At 44.7% G+C, this 26,831-nt stretch overlaps 1 protein-coding gene across 3 annotated transcripts in view; it reads right to left on the bottom strand.

Moving 5' to 3' along the window:
- The window catches only part of LOC1271483 (mucin-5AC), a 33,679-nt gene that overhangs the window by 4,053 nt on the left and 2,795 nt on the right, over nt 1-26,831 (bottom strand). For all 3 annotated transcript variants that reach the window (XM_310283.8, XM_061645530.1, XM_061645531.1), the window contains exon 2: nt 23,974-24,338. In XM_310283.8, the coding sequence (XP_310283.8) occupies nt 23,974-24,063 (90 nt within the window). In that variant the 5' untranslated portion in view covers nt 24,064-24,338. The remainder of the gene's footprint in view (nt 1-23,973; nt 24,339-26,831) is intronic.

Here is a 26,831-nt window from a genome sequence, read left to right as displayed (position 1 = left end):
CTTCCGCAATCATTCACGACGCCGGCAATCATTTCATAAAGCTTAAATTAAAAATTAGTCTTGTGCCACCCCCAGATCTGAAGCTTTCATTAGTCGCCCTCCAGGCTTTGCTTCGGTAATGACGATGTACATGAAATCATCGAGGCGCAATGATTGGATGAATTTCACATGTTTAGGAACCTTTCGCTGAGGTAGCAAAAGAAACTAGTGTAACAAGTCGTATTGGTTTTATTTAAAGTTAAAAAATAACCAAGCAAACAAATCGTCCTCATTTGTCTACATTTGACATTTTTAGCGTAATAGCGTAGAAAGAAAAGAAAAAAAGTTTACCCAAAGAAGATGTTCTCAACAACCATCTTTCCGTCGATATGGGTGTTGTTACTGGTACGGACACATCACACACACACACACCATTCTTCATTGATCGACACCCGGCGTTGAACCGGTATGCCGAGTGTCGTCGTTTGCCGCCGTTTTGTCGGCATCGTCGCACTGCCCTTGACATTAATCGATCGGTGTGTGTTGGAACTGAAGTTTAACAGAGCAGAGTACTCACCGCGTACCGAGTGTGTTTGTGCGACTATGCGAGGCAAAGCCATCGTCAATGGATATAATAATCGCGCGCATCTTGGCGATACAACACGCAGCGCGGTTTGAAATGTTATGTACTTTCCGCGTAGCTCTTTAGCAGCGATTGTTTAGCAGACGGCTGTACAGTGCGCGATTTTCGAGCGGCTTCCCAAAAGGTGACAAATGTCTCCCGGTTGAACATGACAGTAAAATAAGTTAATAATTTCGCGATGAATAATGATGGCAACGGTTCGGCTGACGTCAGCGTTAGATGTGTCAATGATCGGCAACTGTTTAGAATGGCTTCATTTAGGGGGGAGGTGTTGATTGGGCGCAAAGGATTCGCGGTAAAGGGAAGATGACGTATCGTTCCAGTACTGTCAGCTAACGAGATGCTGAAGGGTTGCCTGCCTCTTCGTGCATTGAAATCTCCCAAAGAGTAGTGAAAGGGCTTTGTTACTAAAGATCACTAATTGAAGATATATTATCAGCACTACACAATGAGACGAACGGTTAGTTACGATCCCTTTTTTAACATAACAATCATTGCTGCTGTAATCATATGAATAATTTACAATAAGTTACAGGTCAACTTACATTAGCTAAGAAAGCGATTTCTTCGTTTCCTCATTTTTACAACATTTTGGCATTATGGTTTTGTGAGCAATGTACACGGAAAACCTTCCGATGCCTGCTATTAATTCAACGCCTTTTCCTTTTCACACAACAAAACGAACCGAAATCACGGGAGCTAAAGAAAAACCACTTAAATAACGGGAATCATTCACCATCCGTAAGAGAATTGGTTCGCGTTACAATTTTACTGCCAATTTCCTGTCCGGCTCGTCCCATGCTTTTGTACTCGTCGAGTGAAAGAGTCTCAATTTCATCTTCACACCTTACACAACATTGGCCACCGGAGGCCCGTCGAGAAAGGTTGTGTTTGTGCCCCTAAAAAAAAACAGATTCCAACTAGCAATCAGAGATCCATCTCGAACTGCATTACGCGGACAAATGACGAATTACTCAATCAGCAGTGCAATGAACAGGTGGATTTTGGTTTTGGAGCTTCTTTCTGTTAGACGGGATGTATCTTGCACGGTGCAGCGATGCAATTTGGCTGACGAAAAACGCCATGTTGAGTTGGTTTTCATTTTCGTCACAAGCTGCAAACCGTAATTGGAAGTACGAGAACAACATTCCTATCTGTTTCGATCGAAAACCTTAAAATAGTATTTTAATTGTCTCTACCAAACCTTTCCAAAGCTTGGGCAACCTATTTGCCAACAGTTGTTTTGCGCTGTTTTCGCGCCATTTAGGCGAGGGTGGCGAGAGCTGTGAAGATAGCAAACAGTGCGTCCACTGATGCTGTTGATGCTTATGTTGCAACATATTGTGAGAGGGGCGGTGTGGGTGCCATCGCGGGTTGTTCACCGTTTTCAATGTTAGCGGCCATCCACAGAACTTCGTCTGTGTACGCACTTTGCTGTCCGGCCGCCGGCATGCAAATGCAAACGATTCAAAAGTGTTGCTTGGGTGTGTTGCAAGAACGGGTCCGGTGGTACGCCTCCCGAAACTCGATCTTTGCGCCGAATGCCGTCCGGCAGATCTCAAGATGATCGGTACACATCTTTCGGTGTCGTTTCAGCTGCAAAAGTATGCTCTGCCGCTACTGGAAACTTCTGCATTCGTCGGTGCATTCTGCAATGCTGTGCATTCGTTGTGTGCATCGCCATGGAAACAGCGAGCCGCAGAAGCAGTGAAATGAAATATCGCCAAGAGGGCACAAATTAACCCGCAAAAACATCAGATAAAGCTTGTGGAAAACTAAAGGAAACCCATCTCGGGAAAGGCAAAACAAAAAATGCTCCGTTTTGTACGCGATGTGCTTATTGCTGCAGGCAACGATCAAGCAATGTGTGAGAATTCTGACCAGACCAAGTATTTGCAAACAATGAGCTGGCGGGCTGGTGTTACCCTGTTTTAGGTCGACCGTGGCGTTTTCGGCGGCTCTGCTGCTGAAAGTCGTTTTGTTAGGTGAAGAAAACGTTTCATCGCGTAGGCTATGGAGTCAAAGTTAATGTTGTTTTGATTCCACTTCGACCGCCAGACGCGGTAGACGCGGTTTGGTGTTTTGTTTTTGTCTGTTTTTCTTTCCCCCGTAAACTGTCTAGTCTCAATTCTACGGGATCAGCTGCGCTGAAAGTGGGTTAACTGACCAGCACGTGGCCGTTGGTTGGGTGTCGTCATTCCCCTACGGTAGCCGAACGATTGAGGCATTATATCACCTGGGAAATGGAATGGGAGAAAATTGATTGCCACAAATGGGGCATTTGTTTTCTGGCGAGGGTTTTGGATGGTCTCCGGTTGCCGAGCGATTGTGGGAGGGTTTGGGATTGTATGGGTTAGGTTTCACACTCGCTGGAAATTTGAAACTACCAGCAGCAATCCAATGAGTGTTGCCATCTATCAAAAGAACACTAGGAAGGGATAGATGTCGCAGATCATCGCGTTTAAAGCAAAAGTTTTGTTGAAAATCTGGTATGAACTTGTTTTGATGATGATCGATTCCACAGCTGTGGAGTCCTGTTAAAATGTTTTTTTTATATGTTCTACAATCAAGTACCTTTCCGTGAGACGTTTTATATCCACATGAGAATGAGTAAATAGGAATAATGCATGCTTTCATTTGCTTTAGTTATGGCAGAATCTATATCAAATTTATTGTCTCTTTGGCGTTTTTCTTAATTTTTCAGAAATTGGCGTCATTTACCAGTACTTATATTAGCATTTTAGTTTTGAAAAATAGTTTATTCACTTCTCTCACACCTCAACAATGATCTTGTCACTGATTTGTAGATTTTGAAGCAAACGACTAATTGGTTCGCTAACAATGCTTCCAAACACAACCAAAGCATCAAATTTTAATTTTCTGCTGGTCACCTTGTACTGTGGAAAAAGGTCCAAATTTAAGTAAAATCTTATGTTTCCGTATCACCCACACCTCAAATTTCAAAAGCTTCCTTATCCAAGGTCAGTGCTAATGAAACTAATTATCTAATCAAAAATTCAAACAATGTGCACCACGATCGTGATTATTTTACCTTCCAACCTAGTGAGCGGCCACCACCCTGAATTCGACCGAATCGCATGATAAAAGGGCAAATTCGAGCGGTCATTTGGCGCGCTGGAAATTATTCGTTTCCCACACTTTGTCGCAGCCGAAATCTTACTCATCAGCCCATCAGGTTGACCCGATTTACATGCCGCCCGTCAGCAAGTGAGTGAAGTGTAACGAATCCATCCCATCAGCCGGCAGTGCTCCTGCCGTTTGACGTACACAATGCACACGAAAGACACGTCCGTTTGGGGGGGGGGGGAGCATGTCACGCATAATTATGATGGCCAAGTGACAGGTTGGGAATACATTTAAATACTGCACTCGAAATGTATTGCACACCGGGATGGGAGAATGAGTGCCGAATGTGATTGCCCAATGTTCCGCTTTAATCGGTGGTACTACATCAACTGGTAAATGACACTGTTCGTGTGAGCGTGAGGGTGGGTTCTTTGGGACCTCTCATGCACCATCAAACGTGCACACACACCATTGAGTGATTTTGATCTTATCTGGTTTGGCAAAAATTATTTCAACCTGATGGATGATGATTTTGCGAACAACTAGACACAGCATAGAACACAGTTGCGCCAACCTTAAAACCATGCAAACGAAACAGTAACACGGCAACTGTGCCCAGAGATCGAGAAAATTGCTGCCACAGTTTTCCACAGTTCCGCTACACTTACCGACTGCTGCCGGTTAATTACAGACTCTGACCTTTTGCGGTGGATTAGATCTAATGCAAAGTAAAGCACGCGCGTTCGCGTTCTGCAAACTGTAAGACACGACACGAGCGGTTCGAAACTGAACCGTATTTCCCACCGTTTTTCCATTGTGCCCGTTTGCCACACCGGTAATGTCGGTAAGTGATGATATGTTGTTTTGGGCGGCGGGAAACAGAAAAGCTCACCGCAAAGTCTGCGCCTGTGAGAACTTGTGCATGGCATCCGTATCGCGCATTTTCCCATTGGCAAACTGTCCCAATCTCTGGAGGTCAACGTAGAAGCACGGCACAAACGATAGGGCAAACAGCACGGAACGGAAATTGGACGGATTTCGTAATCACTTCCTTACTGAAATTGTATGCTAATTGAGAGTGAGCGTTAAGTCAACTACTACTGCTGCCGGTGCGGTTCGCTTCGCGCGGCGTAGAATCTCCCGCATTTTGGTTTTTGGGGAAGGATAATTTGACCGTACCACCTTGATCTCTTCCTTTCCGTTTTGTTGGGGGTGCTGCGGGTGCATGTAATTGAGTCGAAAGTTATTTATGGCCGCAGGTCCGGCCGATTTCCCGCGCACGGTCACGTTTGGTCGTCGTGCGACTAGCCGCAAGATGCCGCCGCCAGATCTAGATTAAAGGTTCAATTGTTCCGAACCGAGCACAGCGCTTGTTTGTTTGGTGTGTCGGCCGTCGTCAGCAGCCGAAGCCACCGATCGGTTCGGCAAATTGGACAAAGTCAAAGCGCCACCGAGGGAGACTCCAGGGGACAGGAGTGGTTGGGAGGAGCAGAAGTAATGGCTTAATAAATCTAGCTGCACCATCCCCGGGTACACGAGAGGGTGCATAAATTATGCGCTGCAAAGGAAGCCATCCGGTCGGTCGCACAATGTGTTGACATTGACTGGGCCAAAGTGGGAGTTGAGAGGTGCCACACTTCGCGCTGGCATAAATCGATCAATTGACTTGAATCGTGGATTGATGATCAGCATCGGACCGATTGGAAGAACTTGCCATGCACTCCGCGCTTGGTACAGTTTCTCATCGTGCGATTAATTAGCGTTGATCACGAGTGTGTGTGTGAGGCAAAGGAGGTGTATGGTTGATTCACCTCTTGAGACCATTCATTTGGGTCGCACGTTATGTTCACGATTTGTTCAATAATATGGAGCAAGGGCAAATGAGTGCACAATGGCCGTTTATGAGCTGGCCGATTAATGCATTCCATCCTGGTAATCCGATCGTCAAGGATTTAGTTACGACAACACACACACACACACACACACACAAAAAGAAACACAGAATGGCAGAAAAATTCAAATCCAAACATTATGCCGCCCCATGAACCGCTTTGTGCAAGCGACATAATAGGAGCAGCATCATGTTTGTCCGTTTTTCAACAATTGTCGAGACCGCAGCACCGCAAAGTGGACCAATTTGGGGTGGATTGCACCTTGCCGAATAAGTTTTCGACAGATATGTATCATCCGTCGATCCGGCGCTAAACGTGTTCACGCTTTTGAAAGCTTGTTTGGAAACGACTTGGTAGCAGCTCCAGGTGGTGCCAAAGCCAAGGCCAAGATTTGCGTTTCGTTTGAACGTGTCGCAGGTTCAAGTGTAAACAGAGGAATGAGAGGTAAACTAGGATAAACTGGAGTGGCTGGATGATTGATGATGGAAACATTACAGACGAGTCCTTCAACAAGCTTGTTTCGGTTGGTAATCGGCGCTAATAATATCATCATGTCAATGTAGCTTAAGCATGTCAATTGAACTAGGTAAAACTAAAAATAAATAGATTGAAAAAAAATCAAAGTTTAATAAAAAATGAGCCAAAAAATCAGCTCGCTTTCAAATGGTATATGAAATAAGTCTATAAAAGAGATGTAAATTTTGAGCTAAAAAATTATACGCAAGAAACCACCTGCAATCGTGGGAGAAATGAGTTGAACAATCTCATCCAGCCTGTTTGATAATGATGATGACGCCGATGTAGAAGCTGCTGTTGATATGCGTTGTGGATGCGCATTTAACGATCCGCCTTCGATTGACTTTGCCATTTACAGTGTTGTGCGTATTTTTGTTTTGACATTTTCTTAACATTAAAAAAAAACTAGCACGAAAAACTTCTCCTTGCAACGTTGCCGTGGCAGACATATGGGCAGCATGTGAACAGGTGAACTTTTACTCATGTGTTGACGGGTGATAAGTCTCTCCAGCGCCACTACACGTCTTGTTGCAAAGGTCGTTTCGTATCACAAGCAAAGATTGGTAAAAACAACCCATCAACTCTCTTTCGACTCAGTCCGACTCTAAACGCAGAACGGCAGGGAGTGCAGGAATGGTTGGATTTTGATTGTGATGATGGTTAAATGTTTCTTTCCTTTCAACGCATCTCATCTTCAGCCGCTGGAAGGTGTGCTTTCCACTGTGCTCGTATAAAACGCGAAGGCTTGAGGTGCGAGCGGTCTGAACTTGGCAGATGCGAGTGCAGCTTTATTGCAATCCCATTTTTGGCCACCAGCAAACACCGCGCTACCGCTGATGATTGCCAATGGATTGGGGAAATAATTGGCAAAACATGAAGGTTTTGTTTGTGCCAAGGTTTAGAATGGCTGCTGAGTGGCTGTAAAAGGAAGTGGGCTGCTTGTAGCTGATTAGTGTGATGTTTTGCCATCGTCTCCGGACGGATCTTGATGAGTTAATTTAGTGATAGATTTTGGAGGATTAGAGAATAGAAGAACACACTGGTGATGATGGTAGCTGTTCATTAGCAGACTGATTGTTGTGTATAACGAGCGACGAACGGTGACAACAACGGTATCTGCATACTATTCTTGTTGTTGAGAGTGTACAACAAAGCTACAAACGTGACAAAATAGCTTTGTGGGATTTTAACAAAGCGCCAGGTGACATAATGTCATAAATCTTGTCATATTTTAGCACCTCTGCCAGCATGTCCTACGCTTTAATAATATTCCACAATGCCTCCAATTGTTTTAGGTACAAAACCCCGTCGAAAACATTGCTCTGCTAGGCTGCCCCAGGTATTAAATTGTTAAATTTCTTAGTCCCAGGTGTCAATTGATTGAATTTGTTTAAACATCTGTTACGTGTTATCTCCTGACGAATGCTGTTTTATGATACGCTTCTCATTGACTGATGCTACCCAACCTCAACCACAATGACGTGTGATGTTTTATTTTCGAAATTCCGCACAGGAAATGTCAAACAAAGGGATGCATTGCATTGGAATCTCATCGGTGTACCGTACGCAAGCGTATGTAAATTGTGTGTAATCTTAAGCGCATCTGATGCACAGATGCCCCGAAAAGCATATCGTTGCTTGCACATGTACGCTTGCTAGCGCCGGTGGGATTGGCTCTGACGGTGGATGTGTGCATATCTGCTTACGCTTCCATTTGCCTGACATCGATCGTGCTACCATAGCCAACCTCGCATGCTAAAAGCCGTAGAAGCAAAAGATCAACCATAGCCTTGGGCGAACGAAACGATGCTGTGGTGGGTTTGATCTGCATAAAAGGAAATAGTTGAAATTGGATACCAATTCACTAAGTATGCTCAGCTGTTGACTACACTAGTCATGGTGTAGTGATTTTTTGGTAAAGAACCGTACCGTAAACAAAATGCAATAGATGTGAAGTGTTTCAACAATGTATGCCGACGGGCGGATGGTCAGTAACTAAGGTGGATATATTAAGTGGCTACATCCGGTACACGTCCCTTCTGTACATAACTAAATGGCCTCAGAAATGTAAATGAGACGGAAAAAAGTGATCTGTAGAATAATCTTCAAAGGAAAAACATCCCCACAAGTAATTTGTGTAGTGGACGACGTGGTTCAGGAGTCAATCTTTGTTTTACTTTATTGCACAGCCATTTCGTTCAGAATATGGAAGCATGTTTTATTACCTCCCTGGCGTAAGGGAGATCGGTTCAAGATCAGTTGGGTCAAAGGTACTAGAATACAACCGAAAGTTGGACAGGTAATAGTCATAGGTCAAGGAAAGGGTGCCAAAGACATCATTTGTTCGATGACTTCCATCCAGTACCATTGCTCAGCGCAGCTACTTAAACACTTTTAAGCCTCATTTACATTTACATTTTGTGTCTAAAAGGTGCAATTTTGTGTGTATCCAATTATCGTAGCGTATGATGTACTGTAGCCGGATCACTGTCGAATTATCCACCAGATACGATGGTTTGAAAATTGATCCAAAAGATCAGAACATTTCCTGTGCTTGAATGTAAAATAAACCGCGTGGTAGAAAAAGCTCTTTGCATACTTTTGCTAATTGAACAAGTGCTTCAATATGGCTAATGAGACGAAATGTTAATGGAGCTGAATATTTTCTTTTATTGAATCCTTTATGTTTATTGAAATGGGGTGAAAAGTATAACTCGAGCAATAATTCTTTAACCATACTTTCTATAGATGACACATCCAGTGCAACGTTCACGTGGGATGCGACAAATGGTGTCGTTGGCTCCAATTAAGCATGCTGCCGAACTCACAACACAACATACGGTCAAAGCTGGAATATCCGGTTCCTTTCCCCACGGTAGGAGCAGCATTTGGATGATTCCCAAAAACGGTCACCGACATTCCAGCAGCAACAGCTTGTCCCAGCTAACAGTTGCACCCCACAATCAGATTAAAAAGGCTTACTCACTGCTTGAACCCGTTTAACCTTAGGTAGATCGTTACACTCAAAACGATGGACACATCTACTAAACGAGAAGCTACTCTCCCCCAACTGTGACGCGCGTATCACGTGGGTATTGTCGGCGCAAAGAAAAGAACGAACAGAGAAGGAGTGTAAGCAACGGCGCCTACCCGTGATTAAACTTCAAACGATACCAACACCCGGACAAGCGACGAACCCAGATCGGTCGCTGCAAGATATGGAAAGCAACAGAACTACCAGGAACCAGGCTCAGAATTAATCACCCTTTGCTTTCTTTCTTTTTTCTTCTCAGTCACATATGGATCAAACAAGGAAGCCGACGATTCGGAGATTTAATCGGGGCTACCATTTTAAAAAGGTAAAGGATTATTTTATACTGCGCTCAGCCGGTTCGAATGTTGCCCCAACGCACAGTTGATCCAATTTCCGTCGCAGTGTCAACACAATTTGCTTCCTTGACAAACGCATCATAATTCCCCATAAACATGCTCCAGTTTTCCGCTAGCGCTATAAAACGATCATGTTTTAGCCTGAGGCAACAATTAACTTTTGCAAACACGGAAAGTGGATCGAACGCGCATCTTCTTCCGCGATTATCTGCACACATCCTCTATTGCCTGTCGCATCGGGCTTTTAAATCAATATCGTATTCAAATAACAAATACGTTTGCTTAGGTATCGATACGGTACGGTTGGAGAATGGACATGCTCGAACGCACAAGCGACCAAACGATCGATAGGTATGGGAATTCAAGGACACACGCAAAATTAGCTGTCATATGGCTGCCACACGTTAGAATAAATTTTAAAATCCAACACGCTTCGGTATGGTAATTCGTGTGCCATCTTCTCGTACAGGGCTGGGATGATGATGTAGTAGAACCGACGCAATCCGATCCAGCAAGCGAACCGACCGGCCAGCGAGGGTTGGAAGATGCCAGTCCACAAACACGTGACCGGTGTGGTAAAGTGAGGTTGTTTGTCTTTGCCAAGCGTTGTGAAATGGTTGTTAATAAGTGTAGAACAAAGGCATGGAGTTTTTGTTAGCTTTCGGGGTGTGAAGAACTGCACAATTTCCGGAGTGAAAAATGATATTCGAAGCGGACAAAATATGTCTTTACAAAATTTTATTTATTTGCACCGGCCCGCAATCGAACGGCAAAAAGCAGCTTTTTACCGTCGCATCGTGAGCTATTAATCAAAACGGCTAAAACGCTTATAAAGTGTGCATTAAATCAATCTGCTTTCCAGCCCGGTACACCAAGCGTGCTCGTTGGTGCTAGCTTGTTTTGCGTTGTTTTGTAATATAATGTAGCAAAACAATGCTCACAAATCATACGTAAACTGACTAAACATTCGTTCAAGAAGTAAGCTCACCTTACCGAAACAAAACTACCACGCGACTAAGACAAAAGCAGTCAATCAGCATTTGCACATCCATGATTAACCTCGCGGAGGTTGAACATCTGCAAAAATTTAGACGCATTTGCACGAAACGGAGCAAAACCATCATTAGTGAGAGATAAACACCCACCCGAAGCTAAACAACATCTGCCAACGGTGAAGTCAAAGGCCACTATCGGCGTGTATGGCGGCGTGCTGCGTAACGGGGCGGGTTAATTGACATGCAGGAAATCAAGCGCACACGCGCTTGATCAGTGTGCGATCGAGGGATACGATTCTTCAAAACAACGTAACCGCTTCAGCCTGATTGCGAGGGTGCTTGGCACGTCGAGTGAGGAACGATCGAACTATACCTGTATCGGTACTCGCAAAGCAAAGCGTCATCTGACCCCAGCGGAATGCGGATTCAGCCACCGAAGACGCCCGGTTTGATTAATAATAACAGCGATGACGGCGACGGCCCGTTTGCCGATGATGAGGATGGCGGTTAGTTGATGGTATTAATCCATGTCGTCCAGGGAAGGTCAGGGAATTCGATCAATCAACCACCGCCAGTCAGTCGGAAGTTTGGCGGATGTTTTATAGGGCCCACAAGAAGAGGAACCAAAAGCTGGGCCCGGCGATACGGACGCATAATTTGTATCATTCGTGGGCTTGGTTCACACCCAGCTTTGCGGCGTCGTTTGCACCAAAAAAACATGCTTCTCGCACGATGCGTGAAGGAAATGCAGAGCCCCGTTTTTGAATGTCAAACAATGGCTGGAGTTGTAAAAAACTCGATCGCACCCAGATCTGTTTGCTGTGCCAGACTTCCGACGACCCCATTCGTCAACAAAGTCGCTCCACTTCCAAGGATTAGAGGCCGTGAACTTACGTTTTCCGTGCTGGAAGTTTAGTAATGTGCTGAACAAAAAGGAAAGGTTAACTTTCTATGGGCCATTGCGAGATGAGAACTCGATGTGTTCGGTACGAAACAAGGTGGTCGATCGCACTCGGTTACAACATCCGATCCGAACGGGAATCACTCTTGGAGTATTTCATTTTCCGCATTATCCTCTATAAAACTCGCTCGAACTGGTTCCAAACATCGATTCAACTACGCTGCAATGTTGGATTTTTTTTTCCTCGAAGCAGGTGTCTAGTACCCCTAGAGCGAACGTATTCGGAGAAGAGGGAGTAAATTTAAATATCATTCGCCCCGTCGGTAAGTGTTGGAGTGGGGAACAGGCAAGCAAGCTGGTGCAATGCGATGCTGCCAGTGAAGAAGCGACGGTACTCGAATTGAAAATGTCAAAAACCTACACGAACCAGCCACTCGAACGAAGCGGTGCACGCGTTGCACTCCCGAACGGTTTCGAATCCACCCATGGCCGGGTGGTATGTTTTACTTGTTGGCGTGAGTGAATGTGACGCGTTGCCCAATACGCACGAATTTTCGATATTTTAGACTGCTCACCGGGGAGGCGAATTAATTAGCTGGGAACGATCAAAATGTTGAGCAAAGTGAGTAGTAAGCACACGATTAGTATTTGGATCTTTTTTATCTCCAAGTCACATAAAGATCAACGATAGCAATAATTAGCCACGACAGTTGAACTATAAAGCCTATTTTACGCGTTGACTGTTGTGTAACGATATTGCTTTCCTCTCGGTTGCAGCTGATTAAATGTGGATCGTAATATTTTTCGCAGCGTTCAGTGGCGTTCGACCAACGTCCCAGTTCGTTCTTCACCACCAATCTTGGGTGTACCTCTTTAGAAAGCAAATCAAGTCTCTTTCTCACCTCATCTCACCAAAGCCGGTCTTACAGCGAAGATGTCTTACCCAAGCATTATAAGATGTCTTACCCAGCGCCCTGATCTTCTCCACCTTTTGAAGGTTGGGCTGTTTGCAACAGCGCTTCGTGCAAACCGTACCACAAACATCATGTCTACAGTCACAAGATTACTACAAAACACAATTTCGAACAAGAATGTTTCAGTTGCAAAAATGTAGCAAATCGTTACACAATATTTGCCGCTCTTCAGCACCATCCCGTGTTGGTGCGGACGGTGGAAAGAGAAGGACTCATTGCTCTTATTGGACCGGTATTGAAATTCTTAGCATATCTCATGCGGATCTTCTCGGCGCGAGAGGTAAACGACTTACGGCTGCTAGGATGCTGGGCCTTTTTCGAGATCGTGCTCCCGATCACCTTCGGTGTCAGCGACGATCGAAACAAATCCCCCGGATGGGGGAGTTTTGGGGTTCGTCCCTTGTCGTCGACATTTGCTTGCCCTGGTACAAACATGATTATGCTCCAGGGCACTCCGGGGGTCGTGAATGTGAGTTGAATTACTCCTAACGAAAGCGCATCATGTTTGTATCCCGAACGTCATCATTGAATGCAAAACAAAAGCGTTCTATGTATAGGGAGTGTTTGCTAGTGTTTTTTTGTCTCAGTCCATTGTGCAGTGTGTATGTAGTGGATATGCGCTGCCAACTCAACCCTGAACACCCATCAACCAAAAAATTCACCAAAATCATACAAAGAAGTGGGCTCGCTTAGACCTAAACAATGAGCATTAAGAGCAATTGTGTTTAATAAGTATAACGAAACTACATTTAGATAAATTACAAATCGAAGCATGAGTGCATTTGATGTCTTTTTTGTCAAAATTTGTGTTAAACAAACATTTGTTTTTGATAATTCGTCAAATGATATCATTAACGATCTATCATCACCCAGACTATTAAAAAATAATAATTTCAATTTAAATTCATTTTGTTACAGAGTATTTTAACGCAAAACATTTAACAAAATATTGAACTTTTCTCAAGCATTACCATAGTCCAATGGAGTGTCAAAGCCTCTGAGACTTCAACAGCCATCCAAGCGATGAAACGTTCGAAAGGTAAAACAAAGCCTTCTATTTTCACCGTGTACTGCTCGCTCAACAATTTTTCAAGTTGTTTGCACAGTACCGGTAGGCAAATCGAGTGCAATTAAAGCCCACCCGCCTGAGTGGGCTGCTGCTGAGTGCGCCATATGCACCCTTGGTAGAGGGCTTCCAAAAATTGGCAACAACGTTTCAGGGCCACCGATTGCTCACGTAATACCTCATTTGTAAGTGGGCGAACGTTCGGCGTTATCATTACATTTCGTTGCTTTAGCCCTCAGGGTTGCTCCAACTCTTCCGCACCATCGGTTCGAAGCATCTCACTTGGAAGCACAATTGCCGGAATTAAGCCTCTTGTCATTGGTGTGGTGCTGCGGTGCGTTAGCCTTGGGATTGTATGAGGCATTAGAAATCATCTGCCACGCAAGTGACAAGCGATCGTTAAATGAATACGCATTTGATGCCATCCGCTTTGACGATCTTTAGCGCACCACTGATGATTCGTATCCGTTCACAGAATTGGTATCACCTTTGGCTTCTTATTCCCGAACCTTCCTAAATTCCAACGCTCGACAACGTCACTCGCTGCGATCGCATGCGTTTTCGCATTCCTTATATTTCACGAACCACCACCTAGAGATGCCAGCAAGACGTTTCGTTTCTTTTTTCGCTACGATCACTACCGTTCAGATAGCGTGCGGTGTGGTGATGACATAATCTACTAAAACAGTCAATTGAAAGACTATCTTCATTTTCGCATCCCGCCAGACGGTGCTGTTTGTTTCATTTTTTGCCACCAAATTAACCACATTTGGCAAAGGGAAACAGCGTACGTGCTTCTCGAGTCTCGATTTAATGATCCTTCAGTGAGGCTTTTAATGGGAAAATGATGAGCTTATAAGCATCAGTGAAATAGAGTCATGCGATCGATTGAGTGCGAAGGAAAATGGAAAGCAACCCGCGCACCGCTGGAGGACGCTGCAACGACAACCTTTACGAGATATCACCAAGATTTGGCATAGAAGTCGGCGCATATTCGCGTATTCACGGGACGACATGTTAGCGTGCAATTTCGGGAGCAAAGTTCATGCGGTTCCTGCTGCCGGTGTCGTGCCGATCGATGCACGAGTTTCACCCACAGTACGATTGTCCCACGGGGATAAACCGGGAGCTCCGACCAGGTAAGCCGTATCTTCCTTGCATTTGTCTTCCGCTGAGCAAAGGTATCTCTTGTTTCGCAAAGCTTACGATCACAAGGCAGCGCAATTAAGACTGGCGTATCGATCGAAGAAAAGTTTGATCATGATATTTAACGGCAGCATCACGAAGATGATGTTAGCTGGCACAATAGTCGCGCAGACGACAGCCGGGTGAGATAAGGATAATTTGAATTGTTGTCGACTGTCAGGCGATGGTGCTGGCACTGTGACCTACACGATGTTGCTGCGATGGAACCTACGTAAGAAAATTCGTGGAAAGGCGATAAAAATAAGCATCACTAATTTTGTAACAAAACATGATATGATAATTCTTTTGATTTTTATGACTATTTTAATGCAATAAATATAAATCCCTGTTAAATAGCTTGGACATCAGAACTTATCGCGATCGATCGGTGGGGTTATTTGATTATGTTTTTGTGTGCATAAGTTCATCTTGGTGAAGCTGATTACAATACATACTATGTGTCTCTATTTGTCTGTGACATCTGTCAAATTAATAAAAAGTTACTCAACTTCAAGTCAAGGCAACGTTGTTTGATACTTTTTTTTAACTTTCGATGACTTCTGGCAATCAAAATGCGCGACCGGTGGTTGGAATTGGTTACGATCGTGACAAATGACTTATGACCAACCCGAGCGGAGCCATATGAGGTTACAGCGCGGCTCAAAAGGGAAAAGGTTACCCCCAAAAAATCAAGCTGCACGTGCTTAATTCCCGCTGACATTAGCAATCTTACCGGGCTAGGATCAAACTTTCGCCTCGAGACCGGCCGGCGCGTGGGTTTATGCCAGGTTGTCAGATAGCGTACGATAGTAATGTGCGACCTGATTGACGAACAAAATTAAGCTATTTAAACAATTCATTTGCACGAATATACTATCTCAATGAAGAACCACACGCACAGCGGCACACATATGTAAAAGTTTACCAAACTCATACATCACGAAGCGATGCTTCCATAACGTAGGATTATGTTGGTTTCGGGGCTAACCGCCCCATTGTGACTTTTGACATTCCGTTTTCTTTCTTCCTTCACGCGCGTGCACCACCAGATGCGCAACCAGGCCGGATGGCGTTAGTGCGAATATTTGGCCGGTTCGAGCAAACGCCATCTTTCCTAAACCCGGGGAGCATCTTTGCATTTTGGAACGATCGCAAACGCTGCCCCCGGTTGACCGTGCACGTAATTCACGCTGGCTAGGGCAATCCGTTGTGGCTGAACGGTGAAAGTGTGGCGGGAAGATTGGACAACGGTTGGAGGCGTTGATCGAACGAAAAACACACGGGAACGAACTCTGTGAACATGATTATTAAAATATGTAAAATTACGCTCCAAAGCGCAAACGTAACAGCTGGGACGTGGTTTATCTTCTTTTTGTTTCTTCTTGAGATTTGGGATTTTTTTCTCCCATCTGCGTTTATGGAAACGCGAACCTCAAAGAAAGCCTCATAGATGATCCTCGCACACGGTCGAGCTCCAGGAAGCCGAATCGATTTGAGTTTTTTTTTAGATTGAGAAATCAAATGCATGTAAAGCACGTTGCGTTTAAGCTTTTTTCGCCGTTGTTTTATTTTTTGGCTTATAAGTAAGCTAATCTGCTTTGCGTTTTTTTTTGCTGTTGATGTTACGCAGTACCGATACAGTTGATAAATACATATCGGCAGAAATAGGGTAGTGAACAGACAAGATAAAAAAAGTGATAGACCTACTTTACGCCTAGTCATCGCTTCATTATGAATGTGTCTAATGAAGTGTGCCGTTGTTGTGCTGGACGTTACTGAACCTAACAGCTATGTTTTTGTTTTGTTGCTGCAGCCATGCACCTGTCATGCACCAATAATGACACAAAGCAATGCAATTAAAAGTGCATATCTCTGGTGAAGCGCATGTTTTCAGGGGGTTTTATACTGTTTCGTAGATAAGGTGTATCGTGAAGGTTGAATTCCCTTTCAATTTTAGATAAGGTGCGAACGATACATAGTCATATGAAATCAATTACCGTTGCCACCAGATTAAACGACATTGCCAACAGAACATCAATTTTATTTTGTTTGTCAACCTATGCAGAAAAAAATCTTCTTGTAACCGTGGCATCTTTTTTTCGGAAATATATTTTTCGTAAGCTCATAAGTTTTGACGTCTTTAATGGACTTCACCGAATCGACCGTTTACATCATCGAATACAACGCCAAACTTAACAGCTGAGATGGGAATCGTCGCTATAGATGCTGCCGGGCGGGTTTTCAGAGACCTTCTAACCTGCCGATGTAACCACGAAACCGAAGATACTTCAGGCGCAAAAGATGATCAAAGAGTCGCTTCAATTGTTTTTTTTGCTTTAACTTTACTCAATTTTGTTCATCGACAAACAGCCACAGTTAATACTGTGCTCGATTTTATTTTCCCTTGCTCACTCATCTCGGCTAACCGCGTGAGGCGGGGAACATTTCGGGGGGGTTTGGTTTTGTATAGCTTTGATTAAAACAAAACGTTTTTTCCCTTCCGTGATCAACACCTTCAAACCCAGTAGGGTCAATCAGTCCCTTGCTCACTCTGACTGACTGACTGACTGACTGACGATATCATACACACACATACAACAAGACTAACCGGCCTTTTGCGCGATCCTATTACACGATCACGGGTCAGAAGCCGCTCGGAAGGGGTTGACCGATTGCGCACAACATAGCCGTGCCAATGAAAAAAAAACGCAAAAAAACGCAAAAAATAGAGTGCATTGTTTTCCCACTGCAAGGGAAAGAAAGAAAACGGTTGTGATCGTTTCCATCCGATTGCGCGAGGTGTGCTTTTTTTTGCTTGCCACCGCTGTTGCTACCTTACTTTGCGGTGCATTTTCGCTGCCCAACCTCTCGTGAACCTGTGAATTAGACAAATCACACACTTTACACGGTGCACGCTGTGAAGGCAGATTCCGTACCGTTACTTTGCCCACCAGTTCGGTACGGTAGATCATAAGCAGTGGCAAGGGTGACACAGTGAACAAGTGGCAGCAGCCGTTCGTTCCAGTTCCGCGGTCGGACGGATTAAAGGCAGCGTAAATGATGTGACGAAACAAGATAATAGGAGTAAGGTTGGGTAGGTAGAGTTTCATCATTACTTATCATATTAACAAGCGCTATTTTGTGTGTGCAAATCTATTTGGGTATATCAGTAAGGGTGATAAAAGATAATGTGGTGCAAACATTTTTGTGCTTTTATCATTATTAACTTCAGTATTTGTATAAAGTTATTACAATGCATAACTTTATTACAAGTATCCATATTGATCAGTAATCATTGATTTTAAAAGCCTGGCAAAGAAAGTAGAAGCACCGATTTCAAGCCAGTAAGTTATTAGTCGGAAAAGGGTTAAACAGCTTAAACGCAACGTGCTTTACATGCATTTGATTTCTCAATTTTTAAAGCACTGTGCCTGTAACGATACTAATACCAATCAGCCTTGATATATTGAATGACAAATGCCGCACTCTTGAGAAAAACATTCACTTCATGAATCTTAAGTTGCTTAATGTTTCCATAGAACTTTACCAGCTTGTTAGAATGCTTGAATTGACCCAATGGTGAATTGATTTTTTCACCCTAACGAAGCCCTAATTCTTCCACCGATAGTGCCATCCTCATCAACGGACGGATGTTTGGTTTTCCGTTTTCCGGTGCCATTTTGTCGCTTACCTTGACCATTAGATTCACGTTTCTCGAGAGCAAGGGAGAAGCTAACCCAGACAGACATTGTAAGGTAACAATTCGACGTTTTGCGTGTTAATCCGCTGCGCTTAATCATTTCCTGATAGCCACAACCAGTTTTGTGCATTCTTGAACCTGTGCTCTAAGCAAGTAAATCGTCGAATGCCGTTACTGTAGATCGTTTGATAAGCAATTGCAATTCAGCTGCTCGCCAAGGGAACTCAATCACTAATTATTAGCTAATTTCCATTTCGTTCTCACGGCACATGGCGGTTCGTTATGATGAGCTACGAGATTGTAAATCGAGCTAAAAGCTTGGAAGGCAATGTATTCTTTGCAAGTCGGTGGCTGATGTTCATTAAAACGCATCAATTATTCAACCATCACTCAACTTTTTAACAACCATACAGCTCCAGCAAACATTACGGGTGAAATGCTCACGCCCGTCCTTCGCTGAAACAGAACCAACACAGGACACTCCCATCGACGGTTCAATGCAGGATCAATGCCAAATTGATCGGTTGCATCCCCTTTTTTTCTCCAACAGCCACTCAAAAAGCTCGCACCACCTCTGAACGCAGCTCGTGCACAGGATGAATGATAAGCAAATTTGCCCATTGAAGTGGCTGATGATCATGCCTCCCGTCAAGCGCGCAGCACAATAATGACTTTATTCAACGTCGTCTTCAATCGATAGCGGGGTTCGGGGTTCGACTACACAGATCATGTCAAAATCAGTAAATTTGCACAAATCGTGTAACGTGTCTATCGCACTATCGCAAAGCAAGATCGCGAACCTCGAGTAGGACCTAACACCGCTGCTCACTCTGCAATGTGACTCTCTACGCACGACTCGCACAATTCGCTCGGGAAAAGGGGACTGACGAACGATTGAGGAAAAATCAAAACTTTTGAATGCTGCTAATGCTAACGCTTGGTTGTCTGAACGTTTATGTTGTTTGAATAATCTTTAAAATGATCTTGTAAACTGTTGCGCAGTCTGAGATGATCATTAGAAACTTTCTTTAATTGTATAATGGAACGGTTTAGTAAAATATTGTTAAATCAAAACTCACGTGCACCCTTACACAAAAACACAGTTTATTGCTCGATAGGTTCACTGTACTATTCCACATTTTTCGACTGAGAAGCTGTATCCCAACGCGGAGCTACTGGTTGCGATCGTGAGATCGTAATTTACCAAACAGGCCCCATCCTGGCCTTTAACGAGTAGCTTCCTTCTTCGTGGCACCTTCACCATTTGCCATCGCCACTAGCTGATTGTAGTGTTTGTTGTGCCCTCCCCAAAAATAAAAACCACCCTGCCGGTTGCATAAAAATAAATGCGCCCACGATGCGCCGATAGCATCCACTTCGATCTTGATCGCTTGCCTTTATCGATGAGCCCTTGCTCTGTGCTCCACGCGCTGTGATGAGGAGGAGTATACTGTCTTCTTCTTTTTTTTTCTTTTTGGCACGATCAAACGAGCCGGATGGAAGGAGTCCATCTGGGAGCTGGTGCCATTAAATGCCACTTTAGGCAGCGTGTGCCACCAACGAAGCTCTCGCCCTTGCACACCTTGCACACCTTCCCTCGGGCGATGTCTTCCGAGCGGTCGGCTTGGCAAATTCAATTGGAAGTTAGGCTTTTGATTGGGTTGATTGAAAGCGTGCTCAAAATCGTTTCCTCAATTCGGGACGGTTGATCGGCCCCCTTTTTTTGGGGGAAATCATGCGAAGGAAGCAGAGAAGCACCGAAAATATCGATTACGTTATAAAGCTGTTGCAGTATAAAGTATTATAAAGCGCATACAGTAGTTACAACTACATTTGCGCATTCTATAATTCAATATATAAAGAAATACCTTCTTATCAAATAATTCACTCGAGACTATTTTTATTTACTGACTGTCTAGCAGCATGACATGAATCCAGAAATAAACAGTTTGCTAACGAACCAGCTGTCCCATTAAATACATTATTCCCGTCATCGTCGTAGGGAATTGCACTTTATTCAAGCACTCTTCACATGCCTTTCAGCAAGGTTCCAGGTTCTGTTTGTTCACAGTTTAACGACTTTGTACACAAACGCATTTCCGATGAATGTGTTTATTTTACTGCTGCAGTTCTTTATTCCATTTTCTTAATGCTGTTGATGGAGGCACATCAACAAAGCAAAACAAAATTATTTGTACTCCAAAATCATAATATAACCCAAACCATAAAAACATAAATAAAGTATAAGTGAACTGAAAAACGTGCTGCATGCAGTTACATCTAATTTTAATTGAATGATTTACCTAACTATTGTACAACGCACGAATTGATTGACAAAATTGCATTCCCGGGTGCAGCCACATCCCGTGTTGGTCACGCACTCAAAGACACTTCAGCGATCATAAATTTCTCATCGTTCACGAAACCACACTGTGCCCATATCGCTTGCGGGCGTGCTTGTAGCCGTGTCACGTTTTTATTTTGTTGTGTTTGAGTCAAACAGCCAAAATCCCATACAGCCCACGATGCGACGCACAATAAAGCGCCCAACTTCCCCGGCACATGCAATTCACACGCCATGCAGGCTTATGTAAAAACAAATCCAATTGTCGCCGGCCTGGTGGAATGGTTTCGGTCTGCTCATAAGCACTCTCTTTCACGCGACTAAATGAACTCATTTAGTTCCACCGAGCCGAGTTAATGCAGCTTAACACGTTTTGCTACAATTTTACACCCACATCGGAGCTCCAGAAGGCGTTCGAGAGCCCTCATGTGTGGGAGATCGACAAAACGACAAAAGCTGAAGAAAACTCATTTGTCCGCGTGAATTATCCGTGGAAAATGTGTTCTATTGCTTTAGATTTTTCAAGCCAGCCAGCAAACATGACTCACTAAACCTGTCACACACGGATCCGGTCTGGGTCCAGCGATACCAGGCGCCATATGCTACAACCGTCCGTGCGTTGTGGAGGCGTTCGTGTCCCACAGGCCCACGTACATGCGGCGGGAATCGTATTCCGAAAATGGCATCAACAGTCACCGAAGTGCTGTGTGCGATGTGTTTGCACACGAGAACCAAAGCCCTTGGCGGCTCGATCACCATCCATGCAGGTCGATCTGCTGACCTTGCTGTTGGATGACACTATACCACGGTGCTGTTGGTGTTCTACTGGGCTGGACCCCACTTACCGTCACCTTTGAACGAGCAAACAAATCTCTATCCGTTTCGGTGTGAGAAGTCCGGCGTAAAGTTGTCGGTTTTACGACGCGATGCTAGTTCAAATTTATCTCAAACATTAACGCAAACAAGTTCCCGTACTTCGTCGCGACGATAAAACGGTTTGGCTCTATATGGAAGGAACGAGCTTGTATGGAGAGACACACAGTCTTCCCTCATAATTCACCCCAGGGTGAGTTTATTTCGTAGGACTCAGTTAGATTAAGCTTCTTGGAAAGGCATTCTGTGTCTGTGAATCATTCCCCAATTTGGCCTTCATTTTCAAAGAGAAATTTGTTGATCAACACCAAACACCTGGTTGAGTCAATGGGCGAAAAGCTTAATGATCGCCTCTAGCCATTCTTTCAGGTAAATCACACTCAATAAAGCCCGCGAAGAAAATCCCATGACGCGGACAACCCTATGTGATTTCACATCTTCCGAGTAGTTCCCAACAACAGCTCACATTCCTTTCATTTGATGCAAAATCTTCGTTCACTCAACTCCTCAGACGAGTGAATGCACAGACGCAAACGTTGTTGATTCTAGTACTTTACCCTTTTTGCCAATCGTACGTAACCGTATTTACATCTTTGGGCCAACGAATCGATTGGAACGATAATCTCGTTGGTCAGACTGTATGGTCTGACATTGGTCAGACAAAAATCCGACAACCGGTTTCACCATACTGCCCACAGCCGGCATAAACTGCATTCAAAGATAGATCTGTTACTATCGCCCGAGGGCGCAGCTTGGAATTCGCCGCAGCGGACAAGAAAGAAAGAAAGAAAGGTCTTGAAAGGTCTCTGGCAACTTCGATGTCACTGGCGGTTGTTCGAGGCGAGCATCAGCCTCTCTACCCTCACCTGGTGACACGGGTGATCTTCAGCGACACGCGATCCCCACGATAAGCGGCGAATTCGGAACACACAGACACACTATGTTGCACTCCTCCTCGATGTTGGTGTGGTCGTTGCGGGTCGTACACTGCTGCTGCAATTCATTCACAAGATCAGGTCAGGGACTCTGGGCCGGTTTTTTTAGTAGCTGAACGAACAGCGAGGAACCTGATTTTCAAGATATGCGAGTCTAAGCTTTCCTTATTGCGTGCCGAGTCGTGCGTGTGCGCGTAGTGACTCGTGCCCCCAAAATCGATTTAAGCGTCAATCGGCAATCAAAACGAGAAGGTGCAAAAGGTTAGAAAAATGAGGTGATGATAACAGTCCCGATGAAGATGGGCACGGTCAGACGATTGTTAATACGCATTAACGCATCACGATGCACGGTGGTGCAATTAAGGGCGTTAGTGGGTACGAGCATAAAACATCAAAACTTACAAACATTTTCGTAAGCGGTTCGTGCGTTCGTTATGAATATTTATGACGCGTTCGCTTCACAACTCGAAACAAGTTTTTGGGTGATTCCGTATCTGAATTCGCTCAGTTCCAGGGTGAGGCTTGCCCGATAACGCATTTTCTGACAGTGATTGCGAAAAAGGACGGTCTTGTCAGAGTGATGAACGACACAAACGCAATCGATTGCTACAAAGTCAATTTCTTAACATTTCCTTATCCATCAATACTTCTCATCAAATGGTTTAATCGCCATAAGCTATTAAACGGAGAAGCTGGAAGAAAAAAACGCGCAGTAATAAATGTTCACACCTTTTCATCCTTCGAGCCGGCTAATCACGGCTGCCCGTTTTTGCAACCGCAAGGGCACGCCTCGTGCCCCTTACTAACAACCTTCAATAAACCGCAAACGACACAGGCGGTACGTCACACACAGAACGCATCGCACTCTCCGCGCTCCCGAAAAACGGAACTAAGCAAGTCTCGCGTGCAGCCCAGCGACCGATCAATCGACACATTATGCAATCGCGAAAAACACCCCCCTCCCCCCTTCACCACCTCACCGGTAAGCATAATTTATGCCGCTACTAATACCGATTGATTTCCGATCTGACATTCAAGATTTCAACGCCGATATCGGCAATCGACGGTAAGCCCGTGCATTTTTACGGACCGAGCGTGGTGGTGGTGGCTCTTTCGTTCGCCCTCCGCATTGCGAGCACAATAGGATTGGAAAAAATGGCAGCTATGTGCGACACGACCACCAAGGGCAGCCATCGTGTTGCGGCAACCGAACCTCGAGCGGAAGGGCACCAAAGCGGAGCATAAATTATTCTATCGCTGACATTTCCGTCCAGCAAACCATACCCTAGCGTCGCCCGTCGTCATGTTTCGATACGTAACTCGCGAATACGATTGCGCACACGTTAAATCATCATTTGGGTGAAAACGGTTGAGAAAGCATCACGGCTCCCTTGTATGGAAATGTCACCGATAGAGTGTGCTTGTGCGTCGTTTTAAAGTAATAAATACAGGGATGTAAGATTTTGGGCAAACAACGCAACGGTTTGACTTACCTGTGACGAATCATCCTGTGCGAAGGTAAGTCCCAGGAATGTCAGCACTGCGAAGGACGCGATAGTACGCAATCTTTGTTGCGTTCCCATCTCTCCAACGTTTAGGATTCTAGTGCGGGCTAGTTTAGAAACTGATTGCTTAAGAAAAGCCTTTGCGTTGAACTGCTCGCGTAAAACTGGAACACTAGATCACGCACATTCACTGTCGGAATATGATATCCACTGTTTTTTTTGTGATCAACTATGTTCACACTAATTCAGAATACTTGTCTATCATCAAGTCATCACTTTGGGGATGTCTGTCTCGTTGTGGCGCTCTTTTGTGGACAAAGCCGATGTCGGAAACTGCACCTAGCGGTTTGTTCCTGTTATTGAGATAGAAGAAAGAATTAAATAACCTGATCGCTACCACTTACCCAAGAACGTACGATTTTCTCGATTTAGCAGGATTACACCACATTTGACATTTAGTATTTTTAGCTTGCATCGTTTAAACGGCACGCAACCCCCAGATCATGATTGTGCGTGCAAGAGTCACACGATCAGTCGATCAGCTTGGTTCTTCTTTTTTATTATTATATTTTAGTTAGCCCGACGCCACTTTTTCGCTATTATTTGCGCGACTACACGAAGGTCGCGCACGGTTTGCACGGTACGCGCGGGATGCGGACGAACTGCAAAGTGGCAAGATCAACCGGATCATCATCGATGCACACAATAAATGATGCGAGGATGAGGAGGCAACGGGTGAAGGGATAAACACCCTCCGCTCAATTTCATCGCCACAAATCATAGCGTTTAATGGTGTAAGGCTGCGTGGAAGAGGCAGGCTGTTGGAGGATCAACAGCGACCAAGTGCCGCTTACTTCCACCGTTTACGCAATCACAGACCATCCGCAGGATAATGATCGCCGATCGGAAACATAATATGATTGCAGCGGGCTCTACGACGATGTTGGTATGGGTGATCTTTACCGATCGAACTCTTTATCTACTTGATAAAAGTGGCGAAGGAGAGAAAACGCCTTGATGGAGAGACGTTCCTTATTGAATCGAGTTTTAATTTAACTACCGACTACAACCTCGTTCTGTTGGGATTATCTCATCGTATGCCTACATCCTGAAACACTTCAATCACTCAATTACCGATAGCGAAGCGGATTAAGGTGCTACAGATACGGTAAACGTTTAAAGCAAGTTTCGTAATCTGATCACTTAGTTTCATTCTTGCAGTGATTGTTTTTGTATACAAAAATGCGTTTACTTTGCAACACAGCACGACCTTGTGGGTCGCTTTCGTGTGTGACCAAACACAACCACGGCACCATAATGCAATGTAAACGGTGTTTAATTTTCATTTTTGTTTCTTCAATCACACATCATACCTATATTTCATAACTGTATCAGGCAGCATCTTTGCTCGCCTCCATTGGAGCAAGGAAATTAAACCCAAGGACATATCTGCCCCATAGTCCACAGTCGAGCAGATTGTGTGGACAGCAAGGCGACCCTTCTAGCAGAGGTACTGAAAACGCAACAGGTTTAAACTATCGTTAAACGCCTATTTGCGTACCGATAAATGGTTTACTGACACAAGAGAGTGAGCGAGCGAGAGAAATAGAGAGAAACAAAACAACCTAAGGTTTGGAAATGGTTGTACTTCTTCGCCTAAACAATCATTTCATCTTACACACGGCACATCATCATTGAAATCGTTGTGTATGGCCCACCCAAGGACATATGCGTGTGGGCAAGGGCATGACGAAAACGCTCGCATGCCGTGCGCAACCGAAACGAGATACATCTGATCCTCTACTGACGATCAGTCCATCGGCACCAACACACGCAGCCTCCAAAACACCTTTCCTTTACCCAAAACAATTGCTGCCCATCTAAGCTCGTCTTCTTTTTCTTTCTCGCTCTCTCGCTAGATCAATGTGTACCGCAGGCTCCCCATACACCACACACAGAGTACGCATACTACGCGATAATTAATCTTGAGTTAACCGCCCTCCACAGGTCGGCAAAGGGTTAGTCTCTGCTGCAACCGAAACCACTGACTCGTACTGCTGCTGTTGCTGCTGCTGCTGCTACAAAGCCCTTCGCTATGAAATCAGATATCGCTCCAACGGTTGAATTAGCTGTACCGAACCCTAACCCGACCGTCGTCGTCGTCGTTGGTGTTTCTCGCGGATTCAATGTACTGGCTAGATGCCACTGTTGCGATAGCGCGTACCAGCCCGATCAGACCAGACCTTCACACGGAAGTCGAGTGTAGTTACACGGATGGAAGGTTTCCGAAAAATCAGACATCATCTGCCCTCCCGCTGCAACCGAGAAGCATCGTTGACATTTGGCTGCCGGGAGGTCGTCCGGCACGGTCTCGATCGACGTTGATGATTTCCTTCAGCGCTCCCACGCAACACAGCACATCGACACTATCATGCCGCTATCATTAGCGTTTAATTGATTTCAATTTTGCTTAACGAGGCACCGCACAACCACAGAGTGATTATTCTTGAAGGATTCTTGTGCTTTCGAAAGGAATGTATATTGGCAAGAATTACACCACTGCCGGTCATGGGTTGAAGTTCAATGCAAGGTAAGCGACAGAGCGCAAGATGCAAGAAGCTTGAACAGACACCGGATGAACTTCCCCTCGCAGTAATGCAGACAAGTAACGCACTGTGCCCGAATGGCACCTGCTTCTCCTATTTTGCGAGATGCGTAGTTCTTGCTGTAGCCCGTCAATCAACGCCAACTTCGACTCCAGTACAATAAAGGTTCTTCTGAAGCTAATGCACCTATTGCAACACAGTGCGTGTCAATAAAAAGCGATCGTTAGCGCAATTTGCTTT

This window comes from Anopheles gambiae, chromosome 2 (genome assembly GCF_943734735.2).
Source record: "Anopheles gambiae chromosome 2, idAnoGambNW_F1_1, whole genome shotgun sequence".
Classification (NCBI taxonomy): Eukaryota; Metazoa; Arthropoda; class Insecta; order Diptera; family Culicidae; genus Anopheles; species Anopheles gambiae.
Note: the sequence above shows the minus strand (reverse complement) of the source record. Positions and strands in the feature narration are given on the sequence as shown.